Source organism: Gallus gallus, chromosome 7 (assembly GCF_016699485.2).
Source record: "Gallus gallus isolate bGalGal1 chromosome 7, bGalGal1.mat.broiler.GRCg7b, whole genome shotgun sequence".
Classification (NCBI taxonomy): Eukaryota; Metazoa; Chordata; class Aves; order Galliformes; family Phasianidae; genus Gallus; species Gallus gallus.
Genome location: NC_052538.1, coordinates 6,625,608 through 6,650,236, shown reverse-complemented (window position 1 = coordinate 6,650,236; position 24,629 = coordinate 6,625,608). Strand labels below are relative to the sequence as shown.

The window sequence follows — 24,629 nt, the reverse complement described above, 5'->3', positions numbered from 1 at the left end:
AAATAGCACCCACCTGATGAAAGCCAAGATAGTTCTGCACAGTAGGGGAGATGTAGAAGATGTAGCCATCTGCAGTCACAGTGATGACAAACCCATTGAGTGCCTGAAAGTATAAATTGAGCCCAGAGTTACTCTCCTTAGCTTCAATTTAGCTGCTGGCTGGCTGAACTATCTCAGAGTGTTTCTTAAGTATCCATGGATGGGAAGAGACTTAGGAAGGAAAGCACCTTGTGATCATGTGAGGCCTTTAACCCCAGTTAGTTGGTGGGGAGGTCTCACAGTCAGCATGAGCAATGATCAGAAGCAGCCTGGTCATTTTTGTAAACCCTTGTGCTTTGTAAAACATCATCTGTGTTCACATACCGGCAGGGCAACTACTGTATCAGGAGGCACCAGCTAAGAAGTACACAAAGTAAAGACCAAATTCAGCCACTGTTATCATTCAAAGACCAGAAAGAATCTGAAAATAGCACCCACTTAGGAAGTACAGAGGTGACTACATCTGGAAAGTCAAAGCCCAGATGAGGCCCTGACACTGTACCTGCAATGCTTGACATGGCATTCCTCATGTCCTAGACATGCAAACTGACACGTCTTCGAGCAGCTAACACCATAACATTCTAATCAGCCTCTGGTTACACAGGACCACAATCCCTTCCCATTTGATTTTAATCTTGTTTCTGACTCATGTCTCAAGAGTCTCCATATTTTCAAAGGCCTCCAAACACATCCTGGCATTGAAGAGCCACTATGAGACATCAATCTGCAAAATTTCCTCTGTTCTTGCCTAAGTTACAGATGACAGAAGATAAAGCTTTACATGCAAGAAATGAAAACAAAAGTCAACTCCATAAAACATCGTTGTGCTCACACCATCTACCAACTTCACATTTTGCCTTCCACTCTACTATTGCATATGCATGGCCTGCAGTTAAATACATATCCAACCAGTAGCTACTTGCTTAAAAACAGCTTTTGTGGTCATTTGTGTCACATCCTTGGAGGTCAGAAAAACAAATCACAGAACCACATACAATTTATAAACCTCTATGAAGAATGCTGAGGCTCAAAAGTGCTTTCCCCCAGCCTTGCAATCCTGACATGAGTGCAACCTTCAGTGAGCTGGCAGGCTCCCTGTATGCCTGGGTAACTCCCTCTGCCCCAATTTGCAATTCAGGGCAACTTTCAATTGCTACAGTGGTAGAAGCAGGATTTCTTGGTATGACAACAAACAAAGCAACCACAGGTTGACCAGTTGCTAACACCAGCAGCTAGCAGGGATGGACGACTCATGGTCCATCCTGCAGCTCATCCTAGGTGCACTGTGATGGATGCAATGCTCCAGAGCAAAGAGAACGAGCTGGTCAATGGAAGAAGAGGACAGAAAAATCAGAATTATTTTAATTATCTTGGATTATTTTAAATCCTGATGGTTTAAACATTTTGCTTGATACTATACACATCCAGCAGGCAGTGAGACTGGTCCGGTCCCTTCCCTTCATGTGCTGTAGCCCCCACCAAGGAGCCCTGAGTCAAAGCTTTTGGCAAATTACAATGTGTGAATAAAATACTTTTTAAGGAAAAAAATGGGCAGCTCAGCTGTAGGATTTTGATCCTATTAACGCCCCACATGCTATCCAGATACCTTCAATCATCCACAGCTGCCGATACTCTGATAGCTCAACAAGTTGCCAGCCATCACATGGCCTGGCTCAAACCTCTGGAGAGCACTTGGAAGAAGACTCATAGAGAGACTTGGGCAATTGCTGGCTCCCTTCTGGCTATTGTGTTATTCCTCCAATTCATCTGTGACTATCATAACTGCAGGCATCTGAGTCAGTTCTTGAGAAGAAAGCCCTCAGGGGAGAAATCACTTGGCCCACATTGCGTTGCCAAAGTTTTACATAAAGGTTCCCAGGTGTCACCGCCTCAAGAGATCCCCCATGGGGGCTTCTGCTGGGGTTGTGCTCCAAAGTGCTTTTGTTTGCCCGCCTGTCCATAATAGCAGGCATTCATCCAAGACTATGCAGGAGGAGAGCTGAAGGCACCAAGGTAGGACTTCAAGAAGAGCAAAGTATCTGGAAGTGTGGAAGAATCATACAGGCATTTACGCTGGAAAGGACCACTAAGATCATCTAGTCCAATCACCAAAGATGGGAGAAGAGAACTCAAGATGCAAAAAGCACAGACACAGGATGTCATGGTATCAGGAATAAAGCCAAAAAGATCAAATGCCTTCTGCAGGCTTGCCCTACATCCCCAAGGAACATTATATTTTCAGTTGAGATGCCTAAGTGTTTATTCAGCAACCAGCCTTTTCAAGGAACCTTTCTAAGCCATTTCCTTCTGGCTTGCATTCATGAATCACAGCCTGAGCTAGCAGCATTCTGGCCAGGTGAATCACTATCTCTTTGTTCTCTGACACTTAGCAAGGGCTGTTTCACTAGACATACACTGGCCTTTTCGTAAGTTGCAATGTCCATTGATGTTGTCCACAATAGCTTCCCAGATCCATCTTCCTTCTTTTTCTTCTCAACTTGCAGACTGAGCCTGGGCTTCTTCTATCCCAGACATCTGTGAACTCATGATAGGGAGTTCATGTAGGGAAACCAATTTCTAGTGGACATGTTATCACACAGCTATCTCCATTCTCCTCTTGGCATCCACTGGAGCATAAGGAACCCACCACCCTGGAAATTCATTGGGATCATTGCCTACACTGCTGTATGATGCCCCTGCACCTTTCTGGGCAGAATGGACAAGTTTGCACATCGGTACCTGCCACACTGTAAGCTAAGCCATAGTAAGCTGTACTACAGGATGAGAGAAAATGAGCCAGGCAGTGCCACTGGTGCCCATCCAGAGGTGCTCAGTGCCTGCTCAGGGCACAAAGATCACAGCGAAGCACCTCCTGGCAAGAAGGGGTTTCCTCTTGCTCTACAGCTGGGACCACATATCCCATAGCTGCTCGTACAATCTGATGAGCAGGGACCAGTCATTGTGTCTGGCAGGAGTTAACGAATGACCCCAAATGACCAAACTAGGGCACAGTACCTGGAGCAGCAGGTCCCCTTCTGGAAATGGATCCCTGTTGACCTGTAGATGTGTCTGTCCATTCCCTCCTGGGGCTCTGGGCTGATCCAGCATGCCAACATCCGTACCTGCAGCTGCAAGTAAGGCAGCAAGAAATCAGTGTGGAGGGGCAAACTGGGAACCTCTCCCTCCACCTCTTCTTCCTCCCCTCCATCCCAGTGTTGCTTGTGAATGGGTGCATCATGCATGTGCAGGCAGCTCAAAGGAAAGAGAAAGAAGTTCAGAGTGGGTGGAAGCTGGAGCAGAGCCCCTTTACAAAGGCATCCTCATTTGCCCAACACTTCCTCTAAGATGATGTCTTCCCTGCTCAGTCCCATTTCTGGGAAACCTCACTTCTGCCAAGGTCTGAGCCAGGAACAACAAACAGAGGGGAGTAGAGTGTGTCAGGTTGGGAACTGCCATCACCACAGCAAGAAATCTCTAGGTTAGGGCCTGGTAGAGCTGGAGCTCACCACTGTGGGCCAAATGCTACCCCACTGTTAGCTTCAAGCTGCCCCAGTGCTGTGAGAGCTGCAGCAGGGAAAGGCCCTCCTGCCTTCAGGACTGATGAACCTGTGGCTGTCAGCTTCCCGTACTGATTCACACGCTGCTTCATGCTTCCTTGATCAAAGCCTTCAAGGCAACACCCATGGGTGCAGCTGATGGGAAGACCCTTGCCCTGCCCTCAGGCCCCTTGTCTCACAGGACACACAGAGAACTGGTTGTTCTGGAAACAGCAACGAGGCCTAGGGACATCCCCAGTGTGGTCCTTCCGCCACTGGGGTCTTATCCTTGAAAAAAACACTTGGCAGCACAAGCCCAAACTCTGCTTCCAACCAGAGAACAAGTCTGAAGGCAGATGTTCTAACAACTCAACTAATCTGGGGCTTGCCACACTGTTATGGGACACAGCTCTGTACAGCCACCCCAACACTGTTCCTGGGCGCAAGCTCTGGGTTTCAGACAACAGCATGCAGTCACAGATGGAAAAGCTGTTTTCAACCTGGAGGAAAAGTAGGAAAGGAGGAAGAACCCCAAACCACCCTAAGTCTAACCACACATTTAATCCATCCCATGACAAAAGATTACTTCAGGACCACTTCAGACCCCCTCAGACCTTGGGTAATGCTGGGTGATACACAAGCAGCAGTCACGTCTCCTGTCATCCCCATATTGCGCACTCAGTCTCTCAAGGGCATGGCATGGCCTCCCCATCCCCAGCAGCCCCTTGGGTAAGTCAGGTCAGCCCATGCCCCAGATCTGCATTTCCCCATTTGTAAGCTCACATTTCTTTCCCTGCAGGGGGAAGACATCCTGTGAAGACACTTCCCAAACAAGCAAGACGTTGATCAGCCTGGTCAAGGGATGTGAGCCCTCTGGGAAGGGTTTAGAAAGAAGAGGTTCAACATCTAAAGGTGTTTCAGAAAACAGATGCAAGGCAGCCATGAGATAGAAGCCCCCACCAGGCTGTGGGGGATCACAATCCCATTTTGCAAAGGCTTTCAAAAAGTCAACACCCTTACAAATGAGGACAGAAGCAAACCAAGTGGAGAGCTTCTCTCATGGTTGCCAAGTGATCCACAAGGAAAAATATCCAAAGCCCACTTGTACCATTGGTATGGCTTCAATTTGCAAATGATGGAGTGGAATAGTTTCAAAGGAAAACTTTTTTCTTTTTTTTTTAATTTATTTTAATTCTTTTGAAGCACTGACTCCTCTCTGAAGCATTGAACCAGGGCAGGCTGGCAGGAGAATTCAAAAAGAAACTAAGTTCTTCCAAGACAAAGCTCCCAAAGGGTGGAGAGGATGCACATGGTCCCCAGCTTTTTCCCAGTGTCCACCAGCAGCACCAGCGTGGAGAGCTGCAGGAAGCCAGGGGGAGTAGCATGCAACACATAACACCTGCTTGCTCATTTTATTGCTCCCAGCAAAATGATTTCACCCTCCCCTCCCCACTAGCAGCACAATATCCATCTTATCAAGGGTTTTTTTGATTTCCCCTTGGAGATGCTGACTTCCCCCTACATTCTCAATGGCAGAATGGTTCATTTCTGCACAGCTGTGCTGGAAAACTGCAGATTCTGCCTCCTATGTGTCATGTTAGGATGGCCTGGCTTGGGTAGAAGGCTTAGGGGTACAGAGAGCCAGTGGCAGGCCCCTGGAGCCACTACTGAGCTGTCTATTTCCATCACTCTGATACTTTTGTTCAGGTCTTGGGACTGCAGAGAGCTTTGCTGCTGGGCTGAGGCTGTCCTCATGAGCCACAGCCATTCCTCAGTGGTCCAGAGTGTCTGGTGAGCTTCTGTAGGGGAAGAGCTCACCTGCTTCCAGGTGATGACTCCCTTAACATTCACCCATGTCATAACTGACTACTTTGTTTCCTCAGGTTCTCCATAACTTTCCCCAAGCACCTGCAGCGATGAGTCTGGAACAAAGCATCCCTACAGCTTTTGCCCCTCCAGGAATATCTCCAAACTCATTCACTCAAACTCATTTCCAAACTCAAACTGCCAAGAACCACAAGGGCTAAGTGTGATAACACAAGAGATGCCTGAAAACAGCCACACAGAGGACTCCAGGCCTACACAACAATCAAGGGGTACAGAGGCTATTTCCAATCATTTTAATTTGGAAGAGAAACAAATCCTTTTAATTGAAGAGCAGAAAAACCATCCCATCTGCACCAAGGGTAACCCCATGAGAGAGAAAGAGCACTTGTGAAACATCTGCTCAAGATATATTACCTCCTGGGGGATTTCACCAGCACATAAATCCACTCTCATCAGAGACAACTAGCATAATTACTGCCCCACAAAAGGCAGTTTTCCCACTGCACGTGCTGGCTGGCTCTGCTCACTGATGACACAAGCTGATGGCTTCAAGCTCCTTGCCCTCCTGCAGGCTGCAAGGCATGGCTGGATGACAGAGCTGACAGGCAGCGCTGTGCGTTGGGTAAGTCACCCCCAGTTTAAGACACACATTATAGCATAACATCGAGACTTCCACAAGAAGCAGTTGAGATCACAAAGTTCATCCCATTAAAAGAACCCCCAAGCTTGCCTGAAAACCATTTAAAAGAAGCAGTTTTAGCTCTTTGCTGTACTTCATTCCCTTGCATACCCTCCCAAGCGCAGCATGGGAGGACAGAAGTCACCGCTGATTCTTTTTGCCCTTTCTTCCTTTCCTTTACTAGACACCCTGTTCCCATGTCCACTAAAAAATGAGCATAAAATAAGCTTTTGTCTGTTAGTTTTTAAAGCTAATGCCAGAAAACCTCAGCAGCCTGGTGAATCACATAGCAAGGATTTCCAGGAAAACCAGCAATTAATGCAAGACAGGAGACAGCATGACGCACAAGTGATGTGCAGTTACTACACAAATCCCAGGCACTTGCTGAAGTAATGTGGGGACCATTCATATCTTCAGTGGGCTAGGAAAGAGGCTTTTGGTGGGCAGTGTTAAAAAAGACGGAAGAAATACAGCCAGACACAGAAGATCCTGGTTCCTGTGAACTGCACATACATCCCCAATAACGTTCTGCTGGGTGTGGAGAAAGGCCTCAAGAATGAGAAGAAGGAGCAAAGCAACCAAAACTCTTCGCCTTTTGCTCATTGTATTCTTGAAACCAATTACAGCAGTGTGACCATGGAAGCTAACATGTCCCTTGCATCTGGTATAGTTTTGTCAATGGAAAAAAAATATATTATCAGTAAAAGATCCTGGGGTCAGTTCAGCTCCCATGGGCTGAGTTACACCAGTGGGAGATGAGAGACTCTACCCACAGCAAAAATTCCCCTTTGAACAGACTCTGGAGATATTTGGTACCATAAAACCAGGAGCTCCCAGCTCTTCCAATAACACCATGCTGCTTGCAATGCTTGGACCCAATCCCAAACCCAACAGATTAGCACCAACTTTCTCCTCCACTGTTCAACCACTGCACAGTACCAAGCAGAGCAGGTACACATCATCCAAGTAAAACATCCTTCTGCAGGTAAATGCCAGACTCACAGATCAGAACCTGTTGCAAGAAGTCACCCAGTACTCTGCCAAGGGGTGCACAAATGTCCAAAGGGAGCCCACGCCAAATTCTGCAACCTGCTGCTGCAAATGCTCCTGTACGATCCTGCAGGACCTCGCGCACAAACTTGACTTCTTTCATTGAATCAGTTACTTCAAAAGTCTAGATGCCTGCAGCTCTGGGCTATGGGAATAACAAGCAATAAGGAGGTAAATAAAAAAGCTGATTTAATGCTGGCAGCAGTGGTGCCCCACAGCAGAGCATTGCAGAGGCAGATGACAGCAGAGGTTGGAAGAGACCTCCTGAGATCTCCTAGGCCAACCCTCTGCTCTAGCAGAGTAAGTCCCCAGCACAAACAGGGGCCTTGCATCTGTCCCTCCTAGCTGCACAGTGCAAGGACAGTGAGTGTCTCATACTGCCGGTGGGAAACATGGACATAGAAGAACTCATCCTGCAACTCTCTGTCAGATTAATGGTGTTCCAGTGGGGCATCAGCTCTCTGTGATGACAGAACCATACCACCCAGCTCATCCTCAAGGGATCGCAGAAGCACAGAATCACAGAACTGTAGGGACTGGAAGGGACCTCCAGAGATCAAGTCCAACCCTCTGCAAAGCAGGCCCCCTACAGCAGGCTGCACAAGTAGGGGTCCAGATGGGTCTTGAATATCTCCAGAGAAGGAGAATCCACAACGCCCCCAGGGCAGCCTGTTCCAGTGGATGCATTTTTGCACCAGCACCTGCTGGTGTTCAATTGCTTGTCTGCAAAGGGCAGCTAAACTGCCCCAGGCTGACAGTGGGCTGTGTGTGGGCCAATGGGTTACAGGGAGGTACCCTACTATTGGCCATTGGTTTTACGAGCTCCAGAGCGTGGTCTTGTACTTGGAGAGGGCTCTCTGCTGCAAATGCTGCCACCTGGATGACCTTAACCTGGGACAGTGGTATAGCAGCACACACCCTGAGCATGTCCTCTCCGCCTGGCAGAACATTATAAGCTCTGGGCTTTTTTTTTTTGTTTTTGTTTTTGTTTTGCTGCTCTTGTCTTTAGCACAGCCAAAACTTCGCCACATCAGCAATTACTCCAAGATGTTTCTCCACAATCCTCAGCATCTGCTTCTTTTGTTACATGAACTCTAGAAAATGAATACCAGCACAGATCTCCAGCTCCAGCTAGCTGGAGGCTTTCCAAGCCACTCAGCACTAGACAAATCCATCCAAGCTTTGAGGTCTCACTGTTGGCAGCAAGTGGAGGTCCCATCACATCAGGAAGAGTCCAGAGCATCCAGCAGCACTGCAAACACAGAGCCAAGCTTTCCTCCTTCAGCATACTCTCACAAAGATGAGGTTCAGAAAAGTCCCTCCATATTTATCCAGGAGACTGTTGGATCCAAGTCCAAGTAGCAACCACTGCAAATTGCTGTTTGTGGACAGAAACACGGTGAGGTTCATCTAGTGACTTTCTCTTTTGATGGTTTAAGAGAAGAAGCCAGAATGGGCCAACTGTAAGGGAGAAGTAAATGAAAAATTGGACAGTGGGTCACTTTGTTCTCACAGCACTGGAGAAGAATTCCCAGATATAGGGCAGTGTTGGCTGCCCCAGATGTAGGGCAGAGCTGTTCAGAACAGAGCCATCCTCCTAACTGAAATGTGGGCTGTCATCAAGTTGTCTCCTGGAGGGAGAACTCCAGTTGCTCCTATTGCTAAAACACCTCTGTGCTTAAAACCATGTCACAGACTATGATAGTAAAACACAATCTAGCTTATTCATTGAAATAAATCCTAGCAGGCAGGTTTCAATAGCACGGGAGTCGTCTTTGCTACCCACCAGCACTCAAAGGCTGGATTCAGTGAAAAAAGTTTGGAAGAGATCAAGCCCTGAACCTTGCCATGTTTTTCCCATATAACCTAGGGAAAGACTCGAGCCTTGCTGCTACTCGCAGCAGGCTCTAACAATGGGAGTCTCATGGAGTTCAGGAAAAGGGTGAACACAGGACTGTTCCACTGTTACAGGTTCCTACTTGCCCCAAATGCAAGGAGCAACCTGTTTACTGTCATGCTGGCACTTGGCATGCACCACCTGGGGACTACCAGAGCTCAACACATACATCTCTCATATACTGAGACTGAGATGGTGCTGCACCACACAATTCCTTGGAGAATGGGGAGATCAATCCAAGCCCATTCAAATCAAGCTGGGAGCTGGGCTAGGTCAGCCTGGGGAAGGCTGCAGGCAGAGCTCGTCATGGCTATTATGCTCCTGCAGGGGTGAAAAAAAGCAAAGCAGATTCAAAGCAAAAGCAAAAAAAAAGCAAAGCAGATTCAAAAGTCAGTCCAGAGAGTTATTACCCTGCAGTAGCATCTTCTGATTTCCAAACAGCTCCGTGGACCAGAACAAAGTTCAAGTAAAAAAACCAAACCAAAACAACAAAAAACTCCATAGTTTCTTTCAACTTTCAAAAATGAAATCCTTGTGAGCTTCCAGCTGCAATCGTGCTACTTGCTTTAAATGACTGGGATCCTAAGCAGAAATCATGGTAACAGTGATCCTTCTCCAGTCCAGTAGAGGACTCAGAAGCATCTACCTGGAAGATAACGGATGAGCCAAAAACAATGTTATGGGGAAATAATGCAGGGATACCTCAGGAGGGACATGCAAGCTTCGTACCAGGTAAGAACAAAAAGCCATGGCGATGCCAGAGGTTTGGAAAATCATTTCCCAGAAAGTTTGGTCACTTATTCCTTTTCTGCTTTGAGTTTTTTTATATGAATGGGAAAACACCAGCAGGAGGGGGTATGCTCATGCTAAGCATGCTGACTGGATATACAGAACTCTGACACAGAGCGAAACTCACCTCTAGGTCACTGAGCTTGCATGCACCTATCATGCAAAGCATGCACCTGGCTTGCTTTGTCCAGCAGATAATGCAATCTTACAGAAGTCATGATGTAAACATTTACAGTAGGCACAAAAATCTGTACAACAAACCCAGCTCTAAATCCATTCCGTAGAAGGGCATCTGGGCTTGTTCCCTCAAAATGACAGCCATGCTTGGACCAACTTATAACCTGGTGGGAACACCAGGAAATGGTCACTTCTTCCAGGAACTGTAGTCGACCCCCAAGCAGGCACAGATCTTTCATTTACTAGACAGAAGGTGCAGAGCTTGTCAGAAAACATTAACCATCCTTGCCAAGCTTTCTGCCATCTATCTATATGATCATGACATCTATATACGTCAGTACCATCTCTGTCAGGCTTAGAAGAGGTCTTAGGAAACATTTCTGAAACATCCCTCTCTGCTTGTTTATGGCACTTTGCAGGGCAGATGATTTATGGCGATTTGGGGCAGTGTCACAACTGCCACGTGCATTTTCATGAGTGTGCTGGTAAATGCACTGGTTTTCCTGCTTCAAATGTCCAGGCAGCAGGTCTCACTGGTTTAAGAATGGAACAAGCTGCTCTGATGAGGAGCTTCAGTCAGACAGGCTTAGCCCATGAGCTGCAATAGGACAGAGGCCAGGGATGTGACCTTACAAGGCAAAGCTGCTGGATGCCACTTGCATCCTGGTGTTGGACATACAAACCTGTCATGGCCAAAGCATGTTTCTGAACACTCACACAAAGCCTGACCAGCTCAGCAGAAGCCAGCCTCCAGGAAGGCTTCCCTAGTAATTCAAACAGGTGCTGCATGCTCTTCAGATCAGCCTGCCCCTCTCCATCTGGGGAGCAAGGTACGTGGATCCCTCCATCAACACCAAGAAGAAATCAGATGAAGGGCTGTCACCTCTGCAGGGTCTTCCTGAGAAAGTTTCCAAACCAAAAAAGCTGTATAGGGGTAACAGGAAGAAATATGGCCAATGAATGCATACAGATAGGACAAGGGGATTATTCCATCCACCTCTCACCAGTTTCTCCCTAAACATCTGAATTGAAATAAAAATGTGAAGAAACACACCACCAGCACCAAAAAGTCAGACCTGAAAGATCTGAAATGCACAAGACCTGGGATCTCAGGCAGCGCAAGACTATGCTTTCCATGGATGTCTGTTTATTACAGCCATGAGTGAATAGAGGAAGAAGTGTCACTGACCTTGGATGACCTCAAGATTGGGTGGACCAAACTCTGAGCAACTTGATCTATCTTGGACTAGATGACCTTTAGAGGTCCCTTCCAACTCAAACAGCTTTATGATTCTGTGAAGAGGCTGCATGTGAAATATGACAAAGCAGAAAGTAGCAGAGAGAGATTAGATAGTGGGCATGAGCCCATCCCTCCTATATGTTCATACCTGCTTTCACATGCAAACTCCTGCTCCAAAGCACTGAATATCTGCTGCTTTGGCTTCAAGTCTGTGCAGAGGTCTCAGTCTCAGATGGATTTACTGGTTCATACTGCATTTCTTGCAAGAACCACCTCTAGCAGTGGGATTTTTACTTTTAACCTATGACACAGCTTGTGTGGGCACATAGCCAGGACTGCCAGAACCCGCCTCCCTGCCAAACCGGCTATAACCACGTACTTTGGCTCCACAGAGACTACATGAACCTTTCGCCTAGGAGAAGGGGCAAGTGCCTGGACTCACTAAAAACATTTGGAAAGAGGAGCTCCATCAATATGACACAAATTAGAGCTGCCTGGCTGGGTGCTGAAGGGGCCAGCAAGGGATGGAGATGCTTGCCAAGCAATGCCATGCTCTCCTGCTGCTCCTGCAGGAGGGGAGCCTGCATGAAATGGAACATATCCAGCAGCAAAAGTGAACCAGAGAGAGCAATAGGAATGGTTTTGCTGTCTTCCCCCACAGCGCCTGATATGACGAACTATAGGCAGGCTGGCATGACTCCTTGATGACACAGGGCTTCAGCAGACAGGGCCAGAACTGATGCTGATCTCAATGAATCACTGGAATGATCTGAAGTCAAACAAGATTAGTTTCAAGGCAGACATGGGCAAAGCATGGGAGGGGAAATAAATCAAGGGCGCAGCACCCAAATGGAAGTAATTGGGCTGGCAGAAGGGCTCTCCACTACAAGGATGAGTTTCAAGCTGAATGTGAATATACACAATGATGATTGCTTTTCTAAAGCAGCTCTCACTCTGGGAAAATGCATGCTGAGAGCACACAGCGGGATGCACTCCTGCTCAAAGGCAGAGGCCCAGCTGAAATGTGGTGCTCAGCACGGGGTCCCCTCATGGTGATGTGCATCCCTAGCTAGAGGGGCCCAGGGAGAGCCCCAGCGGACAGGTTACAGACCTGGCATGGAGTAAAAGCCAGGAGAGTTGAGTTTATTTGTCCTAGAGGAAAGATGTCTTAGGAAGAGCTTTGAAGTGTAGAAGAATGCTGGTGGCTTTTTGTCCTCTGTGTGCTCTGTCTTCATCTTCCCTGCCACAGCACAGCTGGGGTCCATCACCTGTTCCACAGAGCACAAGGCACTGGTGAAGAACCACGTGCCTGTCCCTGTCTCCTCTCCATGCCAAGCTCATCTCCCCTAGCTGCAGGATGAGCACTGCTCTGCAGTATTTACCTGCCTTCATAAACAAGTTACGAAAGCAATCCCCAGCAGCCTTTCTGGCTTTATTTGTGCTGCAGTCTGAAGTTCATGTCCCACCAGCAGGCAGGTGACTCATGGACACGTGGAGACAAGCCTGCCAGCCAGGCTCTGTATGGCTGCTTTACTTCCTACCTGCTGCAGAGCCCCATCACACCAGTATATAGGGACAGTTGTCCTCCTTTGAACATCAACCAAGCAAGGCAGGTTGACGTTATGCCACCACTATCACCTTGGACAGTAGAAGCATTCCAGACATACCTTACCCTCATGGCATTATGCTACATGTCAGCAAGGACCTAACCACCCAGGGGGGTTGAATTCTATTTCCCAGATTTGTTTCCCAAAAAGCAAACAGAGGAAGACATTTAGCAAGGCTTGCTCTCAGTCCAGAGTGGCTTCTGAGGAGCCCAACAGTACCCAAAGCACAGACAATACTATACACACAGCAAGTACTCCTCTGTGCATGTGCAGCCAGTGCAACATGCTCTCTTAGTGTGGCAAGGTGCCTCCTAATAAGTTCAGCCTCCTAAAAGCAGTTAATCTATGGGAAAGCAACAAGGAAACACTGGGCACCCCATGATACCAGAAGAAAGGAAGCAGTGCATGGCAAGTACAAGGCAGCCTTACTCACCTAGGCTGAGTTCATTCACAGAAAAGGCAAAGCCTGCAGGAAAAACTGGCAGCCCTCAGCACAGGCAGCCTTACTGTCATCAGCAGTAACTATCTCAGATACATCAACTACCGCTGAAAATCCAGAAGGCAATAGCTGCTGGAGGGGAGCTGTGAGCAGGAGGAAGGGAGCTACACAGGGCTTCAGAGGGCAAATGTAAGGCGATTGGTCTTCCAGATGTATCAGCTTAACATTTCACCCTGCAAAATCAGACTGGGGTCTCTGGTTATGAGGCATCATGCCCCATTTCACAGAAATGCTCATTTCAGACCTAATGGATCCACCACAGCCGAGCCTAGCTGTGCAAACAGCAGTAATCCACCAATGTACACATGAACCCTAGGAAGAACAGGGGAGAAATGAGCTAACAAGATGCCAAGGTGAACACATGCCTTAGGATCAACTTTGCTTAACCTGCCATTCCCAGGGCAACGGGGTAACAAACAGAACAACCCTGCATTGCATCTCCTACCTATGCCTGCCTAGAAGAGATGTAGCAGCCCACAGATCCCCATGGTGTAAAGGAATTTTTTGAATTTTTCACATGGATATCCCCTTTCACCCTCCATGTCCCGTGTGGGCTCCTGCAATGTTCTTCCTGGAGAAGGAGGTGCCAAGTTGCCCTCACTTTGCCAAGGATATTTCTTTTCAGAGACCTATAACTCACTGAAAACATTTAGATCTGAATGTGCAGCAGACAAAAATGAAGGGGATTCCTTCCAGAGGGGACAAAAAGTGCCTCCTCTGAAAGATCTGAGGGATTGATGTCTCGTGATCATATCTCCCAGCAACCACTGTCTACATATTTTAGGAGACGTGGCACTTTTCTCCCCAGTTTTCCAGAGGTCCACAACTACAGATGCAATATCGACGCAGTATTTAAAAGAGGATTATAAACAGGAGAGGAATCAACTTTTTACAAGGGCAGACAGGGGGGAATGGTTTTCAGCTCAAGGAGGGAAGGTTTAGATTGGATATCAGGGGGAAGTTCTTTACAGAGAGAGTGGTGAGGTGCTGGAACAGGCTGCCCAGAGAGGCTGTGGATGCTCCATCCCTGGAGGTGTTCAATGCCAGGTTGGATGGGGCCCTGGGCAGCCTGGTCTAGTACCAGATCTGGAAATTGGTGGTGCTGCCTGTGGCAGGGGGGATGATCCTCGGGGCCCCTTTCAACCCAAGCCATCCTATGATTCTATGATTAACACACAAGGGTTTGATATCATAATCTTCATCCTGTCTTCAGGGGATACAACTCTCCACTCCAAAGCAATAATCACTTCAGGATGGGATGTGAACAATGCAGCAAGGATTGAGCCCAGGAGCTTTTTCCACCCCTCTCAACCTCGACACAAGACACTTACCCATAAGGTAATTCTTCACCTTCAGGTATCCTACTGCCAGTCGCAGGGTGGAGAGTTTATCAAACCTGGTGCATGCATCTTCAGGGAAGGGCAGCAAGCCAGTCAGCTTGTTCAGTTCCTCATTGAGCCGATCTCGATGCCTCTTGGAGGGGTTGGATTTCACCCCCTCAGGAGGTGATGGTTTGGGGCTGGAAAAGGCAAAGCAGAGTTTGATTAAATGTGTCCAACAGGCTGTTTCCAACCCCAGAGATGATGTTACTGCAGCCATAACAGTAAAACACTGGCAGACCAAGCCAAGGCCATGAGGCAGTAAAAGCAAGCCCCAGCAAAGCCATGAGGCTGGAGACAACATGGCCATGCCAGCTGGCCACCTTGTGCAGCCCCTGGTTGATGTCCTCCAGTGGGAACGTGTAGAACCTTAACATGTCAGCTGACTACTTCAGCCTTGCTCCCATTACCAAGCCTTGGCAGGGAAAGGGACACCAATTGGAGACCTACAAGCCATCAGAACATCTCTTGGGGGTCTCATTAGAGCATATTTTGGTCCAGTCAGACTCTTGTGCCCACAGCCCACTCTGTCTACCCTTGCTCCTTCCTCTAACTCCTCATCCTGTACCCATCCCACACAGCAGTCCCCTTCCCTGGCCACACTCCACATCCTCACATAAGCTCCTCAGCATGGCAAGTGCTAGCTGAGCATCTCAGGGGATTCTACCAGCAGTCCTGCCCAGGGACTGATCAGTACTTGGCCAGACACTGGCAATGAGCAGACTAACAGATAGTAAGAACAAAAAGTAAGAAGGTCCAAAAAGGTTTATTTGAATTTTTCTTAGTTTCCTCTAAGTTGTTCTCCTGCAATCACATTTATCATCTTAAGCAGAAGGAAGCTCCACAACCAGACTTCTTTTTCTAACTCATAAAGAAGGGTCTGAGTGCTGAACCTGAATCCATTCCTTTACTTGTTAACTGATGCTACAAAGGGAAAGCACACATGAAAATCAAGAGCAGTACTTGATGAAGAGATACCATATAAGGTGGTTTAGGGCACAGCACTTAGAAAACAGCCTTTCCAAGCTTATGATCTCTGATCCTTTCATATGGGCACTTCCAAACTAAGCATGTGATGCCAGACTTAGGTTCTGGGACAAACTCTGAGCTTGCAGGTTCTGTGAGAGCAGCTCTTGTCTGCCATAAACTGGCTTGGAGAGCTGTTCCCATCAGATGCAGTTATTACACACTCACCACCGCTGATGTCCGAGCCACAGCGATTAGAGGTTAGCTAATGACTTAAATGAATCTGGGATGTCACCTTGTCTCCTTTGGTTTCCAATTTTTTAGCTTGAAGAAAAACACTTTAGATTTCATGAAGGACTCACACCCCACTCTGTATTTGGTTAAATTGCATCTCCTAACATGCAATCTGTATTGTTTTGATGTAATTTGTGTAACCACAAACTCTACCTCCACAAAGCAGCTTCAGATAACAGGATCTGCCAGTATTTAGAAGCAATTTAAGCTCTCCCCTCTAATACTGCTCTCAAATCCCATCTGGCAGGACTGTTCACATGTGTGACAAGAGGGGAAATGAGTACTAAATGAAATGCAACGAGGTGCTTGTTGAATCTTCATTACGGAGAGCTACTGATGGGTCTTCCAAACATGGATGGAAAATTGAAGCATTTCTCCAGAAAACCTCAATTGGGCTGTTTTGTAAGATGAGAATCAGGATGGACAAACCTTGCTTCTAGAGAGATTAGGTGCAACTCATCACTAAACTTATTCACACAAGCCAAGCAGAACACTGGCTCTGATGCTTTGATGTACTCCGTCAGCCACTAGCTTAACAAGCCCTTCTGAAACTGTAGTCATCAGGGAAGAAAAAATGAAATAGTTTTCAATTAGAGCATCAAGGAAAAAACCAACAACACCCAACAGAATAAGAGGTGAACTAAGTAATTCTGACTTTCCTCAGATATCCTTTAAAGAAGTATATCTGCACGCTCACTACACAGACATACTCCATAGAAAGGAAAAGGGAGCCAAGCAGGCAGTGCTGCCCTTTATGGAAGGGGAAATACACAGAGACATAGCAGGCTCTCCTGGACAGTCCAGGAGCACCGATGGCACTTACATATGTGAGGTGGTATGGCCAACACCAAAGCACTGCAGGGAAAGGGCAGGAGGGCTGCAGAATTACACTGGCCCACTCACGTATACCAACACCATGCCCTGCAGCATGGAAGCTCCAAACCATCCTCATGGATGCCAGAGAGAAACATCTTCTGGGTGTTCTCCACTCTCTACAGTGCAGTTAGGAATCTCCAAAGTGCAAGCCAGCAGGAAAACTGACAGCCTCCATCGCATGCACTTAGTATGGGAAAGGCACAGACATGAGAACAACCATGTTATTAGCCACCAGAGAATCTGCATGGGTGAGCACCGTGGGGAAACCACGCATCCCCTGAAGGCAGAAACAGCAGGGCTAGGGCTGGACAGGTCCCTGTGTTCTGCCAAACCTGCTCAGATTCCCTGTCCTTAGGGCAGGCTCCATGCACACCACCCAGGCACTGCGTGGGGTGTCTCAGGAACAACACACTGAACCCTGGCAGCTCCATGCCAGCACAAGCAGTGAGGAAAACGTGTCTTGGAGGGGTCTGCATCCCGCAAGCAGGACTTGCTTTCAGTCTCCTGATGCAGAAACCTGATGCATTCTCCTGATGCCAGACTCCATGATGAAGCTGCTGAGAAAAAAGCTACAGCCCCTGCATTGGCTAGGGGGAGCAAGGACACATGGAACACTTGGCTGTGAGCGGGGCAAAGGCTTCAGTGCTGCCTTCTCAGCTGGCATTTGGATGAGGAACACAGCAGAAGTATGGCACTTCTGCAGGCTGGCAGGTACTGAGGGTGCCCAGCACCACATCCAGGCTGATTGTGATGAAACACTTCCCTCCTCCATCCCAGGCTCGGGCTCAGCTCATCCCTCCTCCTCACAGCCCCCAGAAGCGGGCACCTAAGCCTCCCATGTGCCTGCTGACCTCAGGCCGGTGTGACTGCACCAGGTTGGGAGGAATGGAGCACTAAAGTTGGAGAACAGAGTCAGACCGTGACAGAGCCCCACGTCTGAGTTTCTGAGGGCTGGGGAAATTCGATCAATAGGGACCGCTGCAAACGTCAGCCTGCACCTGCAGCCAAGCACAGCCGAGCATCCCCAGGTGCCACCAGAAACAGCTGCCGTACCCAGCAGGTCAGGCCCTAGCCAGCACCAGCAGCAGTTAATGCTAAGCAGGACGCAGAGCAGCCCTGCCCGCCTCCCTGCCTCCCCGGGCTCGCCCCGCAGCGAGCTCCCGCCCACCCCTCAGCCCCGCGGGCAGGGTCCCCCTCCGCACCCACCTCCTGGGCACCGGCTTCTTTCTCTTCCTCCCGGCGTACATCCCGCCGGCAGCACCGAGCATCGCCGGCTGCGCCCGGAGGAGGAGTTTAAACAGGAGTGAATGGGGCGGCCCCGGCCCCGAGCCGCCCTTCGCGGCTCTGCCCGGCCCAGGTACAGGCGGCCGAAGTGCCCGGGCAGCCCCCAAGGCTGTCCCCACTTCTTGGCCGCCTTGTCCCTCTTGCGACCACCCCTTTCCCTTCCCAGCTGGTGGAGAGTGGTTGTAGTCATAGAATCATAGAACCATAGAGTCATAGAATCGTTGAGGTTGGAAAAGACCTTCAAGACCGTCAGATCTAACAGTCAGCCCATGCCCACCTTGACAGCTGGACAACGTGGGGCTGGAGGCACTTCAAAGTCACCCTTCAAAGTGTTTCAGTGTGGAGGTGACATGCAGCCACTGGTAGAGATAAAAACCCAAGTGGAAAGTTACCCTGAGCAGCACCTGCTATTTGATTTCTCTATCCTCCGAGACCCTTCTGAACCCTTCCCATCCTCTTGCCTTCCTCCCCAGAACAAGGAACTCCTGCAGTCACCAAACACCATCACCAAACAGCGACTGTGACCTGCAGGCACTGTGGGAACAGCTTTCCTACTCTCATGCATGTAGAGAGGAATGTGGGATGGTAGTTGGTTATATCCCTGGTCAAATAAAGGTGATATGACACTCAGGGTTCACACATAAGGGTAAAAAAATACGAACTTTAACAGGGGATTTCTACAAAACAGTTATCCTGTATGCGTTGGCTCTCCCACAATTATAGGAATGTTATAGGAAATTCAAGTAAGCTTCATGATACTTAACAACTTCAAGAGAAAAAGAAAGGAAAAGAGAGAAAGAGAAATGAAAGGAGGTAGATTGATCACCAGTCCTGGTCTCAGCCCCTATGTATAATACCAAAACAAAAGGGGAAGGGATGCTCTCCCCAGCCCCTGTTTGAAAGGTAGTTGGCTCCAGTCCAGGACTGGTTTAGACACCAGACACCAACCAAACCAAAATGGTGACACCAGGACCCTTCTGTGACTGAACGATCTTCAGACATTGTTCTGCGCTTTTCCAGGAGTGACTGAGTCATCTCCCCGGGCATTGCCTGGGCCTGTCCCTCACATGCCCTGGCATGTCCCTCACCCTACCACATGGCTCAAACACCCTGAAGTCTTCAGAAGTGGTGATATGCACGTAGAGGATAGCAGGAGAAAAAGAAGACAGGAGACAAGATATAATAGAATCATAGAATCATGAAGGCTGGAAAAGACCTTCAAGATCAGCTAGGCCAACCATCAACCCATCACCACCTCTCTCAGCATTGCCCAGGTATGTTCCTTAATGCACGAGTTTGTCCCTTACAAGGTCACCTTACTGGTCACCCAACCCCAGCATCCTAGCATCCCTACAGCCTCAGTTGTTGGGGCTCTCACAGCCTTTGCAGATGTTCCTACTCACTTGCTGGAAGGATTTGCCAGCATGTTACAGACAGAACTGCTAAGGACAGAATGTCAGACACATTGGTAGACAAAGTTCCAGCTTAGCCCATATGTGGGCTCTTCTTCGGTCAAACTCCTCCACCCTCTCTTTGCCGTGATGCTCTTCTCTCAGACTTCTCTCTAGCTTCTAAAAGCTTCAGTGCCTTTCCAAAGCAACTCTGTGTCACTGTCCTATGCCTTCTGCCAGCTTTCTCCTGAGGAAAAACACCCAAGTGACCCCTCTATACCTACTGCAGGTGGAACTGGGGCATCTCATGTTTTTCAAGCCTAAAACCAGAAGCAAAATGCCCACAAGTACTGCATACCTTATTGGTATTTTTCAGTCTAGAAGTGCTATTTCCTTTTCATTTTCTAACCTGGATGAGGTAGGGAAAGGGAGAGGGTGACCTCTCTGACAATGTTTGCCCAGTTCCATAAGATGGGACCAGAGGAAATCTTCCAGGTGGCAAAGTGTTAACATGGTGCCAGGCTGTCCTTCTGAAACAGCCACTTTGGGCAGCCCTATCTGAATTAGCCTTTGGAAGCTGATTTCTTTCTATCTTTCATTCCTTTGCCAAGTGCTGAGCGTTGTTTTGTTTTCTGTTATGCAATCTTTTCAAAACTAGGCAACAGGTATTAGCTAAACCACAGCAGCAAAGATGGGGAAGGCAGTGTGGGCCACAGATTATAAAATAATTAGGAAGTCTGTGTACCACCACTCAGCAAGCCCCTAGAATCATTTGAGTTGAAAGGGACCTTTAAAGGTCATCTTCTCCAACTCCTGCAATGAACAGGGAAATCTACAGATGGATCAGGTTGCTCAGAGTCTTGTCTAGCCTGACCTTGAATGTCTCCAGGGATGGGACATCCATCAGCTTTCTGGGTGACATTTCTGTACTTTACCACTCTTACAGTGAAAAACTTCTTCCTTATAGCCAATCTAAATCTCCTCCATTTTTAGTTCAAAACCATTTCTCCTTGTTCTGTTTACAACAGACCTTGTTAAAGAGTCTGTCCCCTTATTTCTTGTAGCCCTCCTTTAGACACTGAAAGGCTGCTATCAGGTCACCCAGGAGCCTTCTCTTTTGCAGGCTGAAAAATCACCAGCAGGTGATTCCAGAGCTGTCCAGGGCTGAACATCCTACCCCAAATCAAGTGCCTAGACCTGTACTAACAGAAGGTTAAACTATTCTGCTAACAGCTGTTTTCTCCCTGTTCAGATACTTTGGATTGCTCTGTGTATCTGTTGTACACAAAGAAGCTTTCAGATGCCAGCCAAACACACGAAGATTGCAAGAGCAAGAACTTGGACAGCAGTGTAGATATCAAAAGAGACGGCAGCTCAGGCAGAAGACATTAATTTTTCTGCTATAAAACTGCCCCCCTTGGACAATCAGCTCACCTAGAGATCTACTGCTTGCTCAGAAGAGGCTGTTGTGGACTTCTCTGGGTCCAAGACTTCACCAATGGCCAGGTGCGAAACTCAGCAGTTGAAGCAATGGGAAGAAATGAATGTTTGTGAATTTGTATCATTCTCTCTGTTCCACAGACATGAGGCTGAGAGTGGGTGATGTGTGAGAGGAGAGATGCTGGCTGTTGTGCTATACTAGAAAGATATACTGCTCTTGATCTTAGGTTGAAAACTTCCCACAGCCCCAAAGAGAGGTCTCTTCTGAAGTACTTTGGGTCACCAGGCTATGTCAGGGTGTCACGGAGTCATGGAAGGGACCCTGCATGGGCACATGGAGTCAGTGAGATGCTGGGTGGGGATCTGGGGTGGGAAGAGTTGCCGTCAATGGAGTGCAGACCAAAAAACAACCCAAGTGATGTCCTGCAACCGTATTTTGCAGCAGAAGAGAGGCATGCAAGGCGGCTGGCAGAGAAATAGCTCTCCTTCAGTACTACCCAGCTCCATCTTGTGGCAAGGATCAGCAAAACCTCCAAGATTAGGAGGGACGTTCTGCTCGCTGTGTGGGCATCAACTGACTTTCCAGCAGCACTAGGCAGGTGATATCCAGGGGGTGTGTTCTCCTGCCCTGTGTGCCTGCTGAATCATAGAATTATTCAGGTTGGAAAAGACCTCTAAGATCATCTAGTCCAGCCATCAACCCATCCCCATCATGCCCACTAAACCATGTCCCTCAAGGCCACATCTCTGTTTTTCTTGAACACCTCCAGGGATGGTGACTCCATCGCTCCCCTTGGCAGCCTGTGCCAGTGCCCAACCACTTTTTTGGAGGAGAATTTTTTCCTAATATCCAACCTGAAGATGTCCCCTCTCCCCCTGCAGCCCCCGTTCCAGCCTCCTGGCACATGTCCCTCAGCAACAGAATTTGTTAGGAGCAGGCCCACCGAGGGCTTGGTGATGCAGCACCTGCAAGCATTGCTCGCTGTGAGTTTGGTGGCTGAGGAGCTGCCTGCATACTGAACAGGGAGTGGGAAGAGGTCAGTGCCTAAGCTGTTTTGCTCTTTTCTCCTACCCAATCCTGTCCTCCCAGGTCTGTTGTGCATGGCTGAAGCATTTCTGCCTGCTCTTTGTCACTGTCACATGGCAAGGTGGGGGTTCTCAGGCAAGACCCCATGGCACATTTCACCACCATTAGCAATGAGCAAGAACCTGCATGCTATGCTCATAAAAACCTACACCAGCAGAGGTGACCACCACCACTGTTGCTGTTGCCACTGCTGAAACACAAACATCACTCTTTGATCTCCATAAATGTTCAGCAACCGGCGATGAATGTCAGCACATGCCATTTTTTTTTTCCACAAGGAGGAATTCAGTCCCACACCTTCGCTTCATCCACGCTTCCATGTCAGATGCCATTCTGTCAGTGCCGCTCTGCTGCCATCTGTCACACAGCGACATGTGATGGAACACTGGTGGGAAGGTTCAATCTACTGCCACTCCACCGACATTCACCTTTGTGGAAGCCCACCTCGTTGTGGGCTAATATAATAAAGCAGGAGGCATTACTTTCGGGACATCCCTTGTAACATATACAATATCATTAATATAAAGTAACATTATTATTTAATGTTTTTCTTACAGCATTGTGGTAACTGCCGACTGTATACTTCCACTCCCATATATGCAGCAGAGGGATCTTCACACTGGGGGGAAGGGAGGGGTGTTTTTCCTATGGGTGTGAGTTTCAGTGTTATCATGAGGGCAGTTCAGCTAAGGACACACGGACCTTGGGTTTTCTCCACAAGCTGACAACAAAGGCCTACCGAACATCCCGACCAACGCTCCCCTCAGGGTCACCGACCGGCCGCGCAGGCCCCGGTGCGGCGCGCAGCCGGCGCCTCCCGCCCCGCCGTGACGTCATCTCTCAGCGCCCGCAGCGCTCCACCTCCGTCGGCGCCGCCATGTCCTTGTGGCGGGCCCGCCTGGGCCCGGCCGCCGCCGCCACCGTCACCTCTGCTGCCCGCGGCCGCCTGCGGAGCGCCGTCCTGCCGGCGGTGAGCGGGAGCCTGGGGAGGGCAGGGCCTCGGGGGGGCGGGGCGGAGAGGACAGAATAAGAGAATGGAGGGGGAAGTGACCTTCAGCACCATGGTGTGGCCTTCAGGGAGTGGGATGCACCGAGCTCTCAAGTGAAAAGAAAGAGCTCGCGTAGGCGCTTTGTTGTACGGTAGACCCCTGTATGAGATGTGCGTCTTTGAAAAATATGCCCAGTTTGGCTTAAGAGTGCTGTCAGATTTTAGTCGTATTGCTGTGTTGTCTTTCAGGCAAGCGTCCACATCAGCTCCCAGCGCCCTTTGCAGTATGGCTGGCTGGCTTACATGCTGGGAGAGAGAGCCTCTAAAAAGTTCAGCGAATACAGTAAAATCTTCACAGTGGATGGCAACCTGTCGTCCGGGAAGGGCAAGCTGGCACAGCACATTGCAGATAAATTAGGTATGGCTTTATTTTCTCTATTATGGGGCAGAGCGGCTGGAAGGCTGTGTAGAAGAAATGGATCTGAGGGTGTTGGTCAACAGCAGGCTGAATGTGAGCCAACAGTGTGCCTAGGTGGCCAAGAGGGCCAATGGCATCCTGGCTTGTGTCAGATATAGTGTTGCCAGCAGGAGTGGAAGGTAACTGTTCCTCTGTACTCAGCTCTGGTGAGGCCACACCTTGAGTTCTGTGTTCATTCTTGCGCCCCTCACTGCAAGGAAGACATCGGGACCCTTGTGCATGTCCAGAGAAGGTCGATGAAGTCTTATGGGGAGCAGCTGAGGGAACTGGGGTTGTTGAGTCTGGAGAAGAGGAAATTCAAGGGGGCGCCTTATTGCTCTCTACAGCTCCTTGAAAGGAGGCTGTGGTGAGGTGGGGTCAGCCTCTTCTCTCGTGTAACTAACTTTAGGGCAGAGGTGACAGCCTCAAGTTGTGTGAGGGGAGATTCAGATTGGATGTTAGGAACAATTGCTTCTCTGAAAGAATGGTCAGGTGCTGGAACAAGCTGCCCAGTGAGGTGGCTGAGTCACTGTCCTTGGAGGTGTTCAAGAAATGTTTAGATGTTGTACTGAGGGACATGGCTTAGTGTGGAAATATTGGCAGTAGGGAGATGGTTGGACTGGATGATCTCAGAGATCTTTTCCAACCTTGTTGATTCTCTGAGTCTGTGATTTTAATATTTACTGGAATTTAATGTTGTCATTGTGATTCCTGCATCAAGGAAGTTAACTACAACATGAACTCTTGGCAAGCAAATTATTAGGTAGTGTCACAGTTGTTATTAACGGCACATGGATAGAGGCAGAGTAAAGTGCTGGTGAGAGTTGAGGTGACAGGGATATTGTCAGGTCATTGTAAATGACATTTTGATTCCAATAATGTCCATTTACAGCTTTCAACTGTCATGAAGTCACTGAGCACCTTAAGAGGCTTTTGGGTGGTGTTTTCTGTGGTGTGCTCAGAGCATCTAGGTGAATGGAGAACTGATATGATGAAAGTTCTGCTTAAAACAATTGCTCAACTCGCATCATAGAGGTGGAGTAATAAAACCTAATAATTGGGTTTTATCAGCTTTCTGTGAGGTGATAGGCCAGAGGACTTCGTGTGCTGTTTTCAGATACTGTTTA

General features: G+C 48.5%; 2 protein-coding genes, 1 long non-coding RNA gene and 1 other non-coding gene across 12 annotated transcripts in view; 3 read left to right on the top strand and 1 right to left on the bottom strand.

Moving 5' to 3' along the window:
- AHR2 (aryl hydrocarbon receptor 2) overlaps positions 1-22,909 on the bottom strand; it is a 28,200-nt gene extending 5,291 nt beyond the window's left edge. Inside the window, exons 1-4 of one of the 5 annotated variants that reach the window (XM_046943556.1) lie at positions 22,797-22,909; positions 14,672-14,859; positions 3,055-3,167; positions 14-103 (exon numbers count right to left, since the gene is read on the bottom strand). In XM_046943556.1, coding sequence (XP_046799512.1) covers positions 14-103; positions 3,055-3,167; positions 14,672-14,859; positions 22,797-22,894 — 489 coding nt within the window. In that variant the 5' untranslated portion in view covers positions 22,895-22,909. Of the gene's footprint in view, positions 1-13; positions 104-3,054; positions 3,168-14,671; positions 14,860-18,061; positions 18,138-18,416; positions 18,642-22,612 lie in introns of those variants that run through there. The other 4 variants (XM_040703391.2, XM_040703392.2, NM_001319008.2 and 1 more) reach the window with 4 other exon arrangements.
- Positions 17,619-21,089, top strand: LOC121111302. Its single transcript, XR_005861543.1, has 3 exons — positions 17,619-17,915; positions 19,160-19,413; positions 20,783-21,089. It is a non-coding gene; the product is annotated as an uncharacterized LOC121111302 (long non-coding RNA).
- MIR1845 (microRNA 1845) lies at positions 18,075-18,160 on the top strand. Its single transcript, NR_035326.1, has one exon. It is a non-coding gene; the product is annotated as a microRNA 1845 (primary transcript).
- Positions 22,900-24,629, top strand: part of NDUFA10 (NADH:ubiquinone oxidoreductase subunit A10) — a 42,123-nt gene continuing 40,393 nt past the window's right edge. For 4 of the 5 annotated variants that reach the window (NM_001031247.2, XM_046943555.1, XM_040703390.2 and 1 more), the window contains exons 1-2: positions 22,900-23,027; positions 23,295-23,463. In NM_001031247.2, the coding sequence (NP_001026418.2) occupies positions 22,935-23,027; positions 23,295-23,463 (262 nt within the window). In that variant the 5' untranslated portion in view covers positions 22,900-22,934. Of the gene's footprint in view, positions 23,028-23,112; positions 23,217-23,294; positions 23,464-24,629 lie in introns of those variants that run through there. The other variant, NM_001397850.1, reaches the window with a different exon arrangement.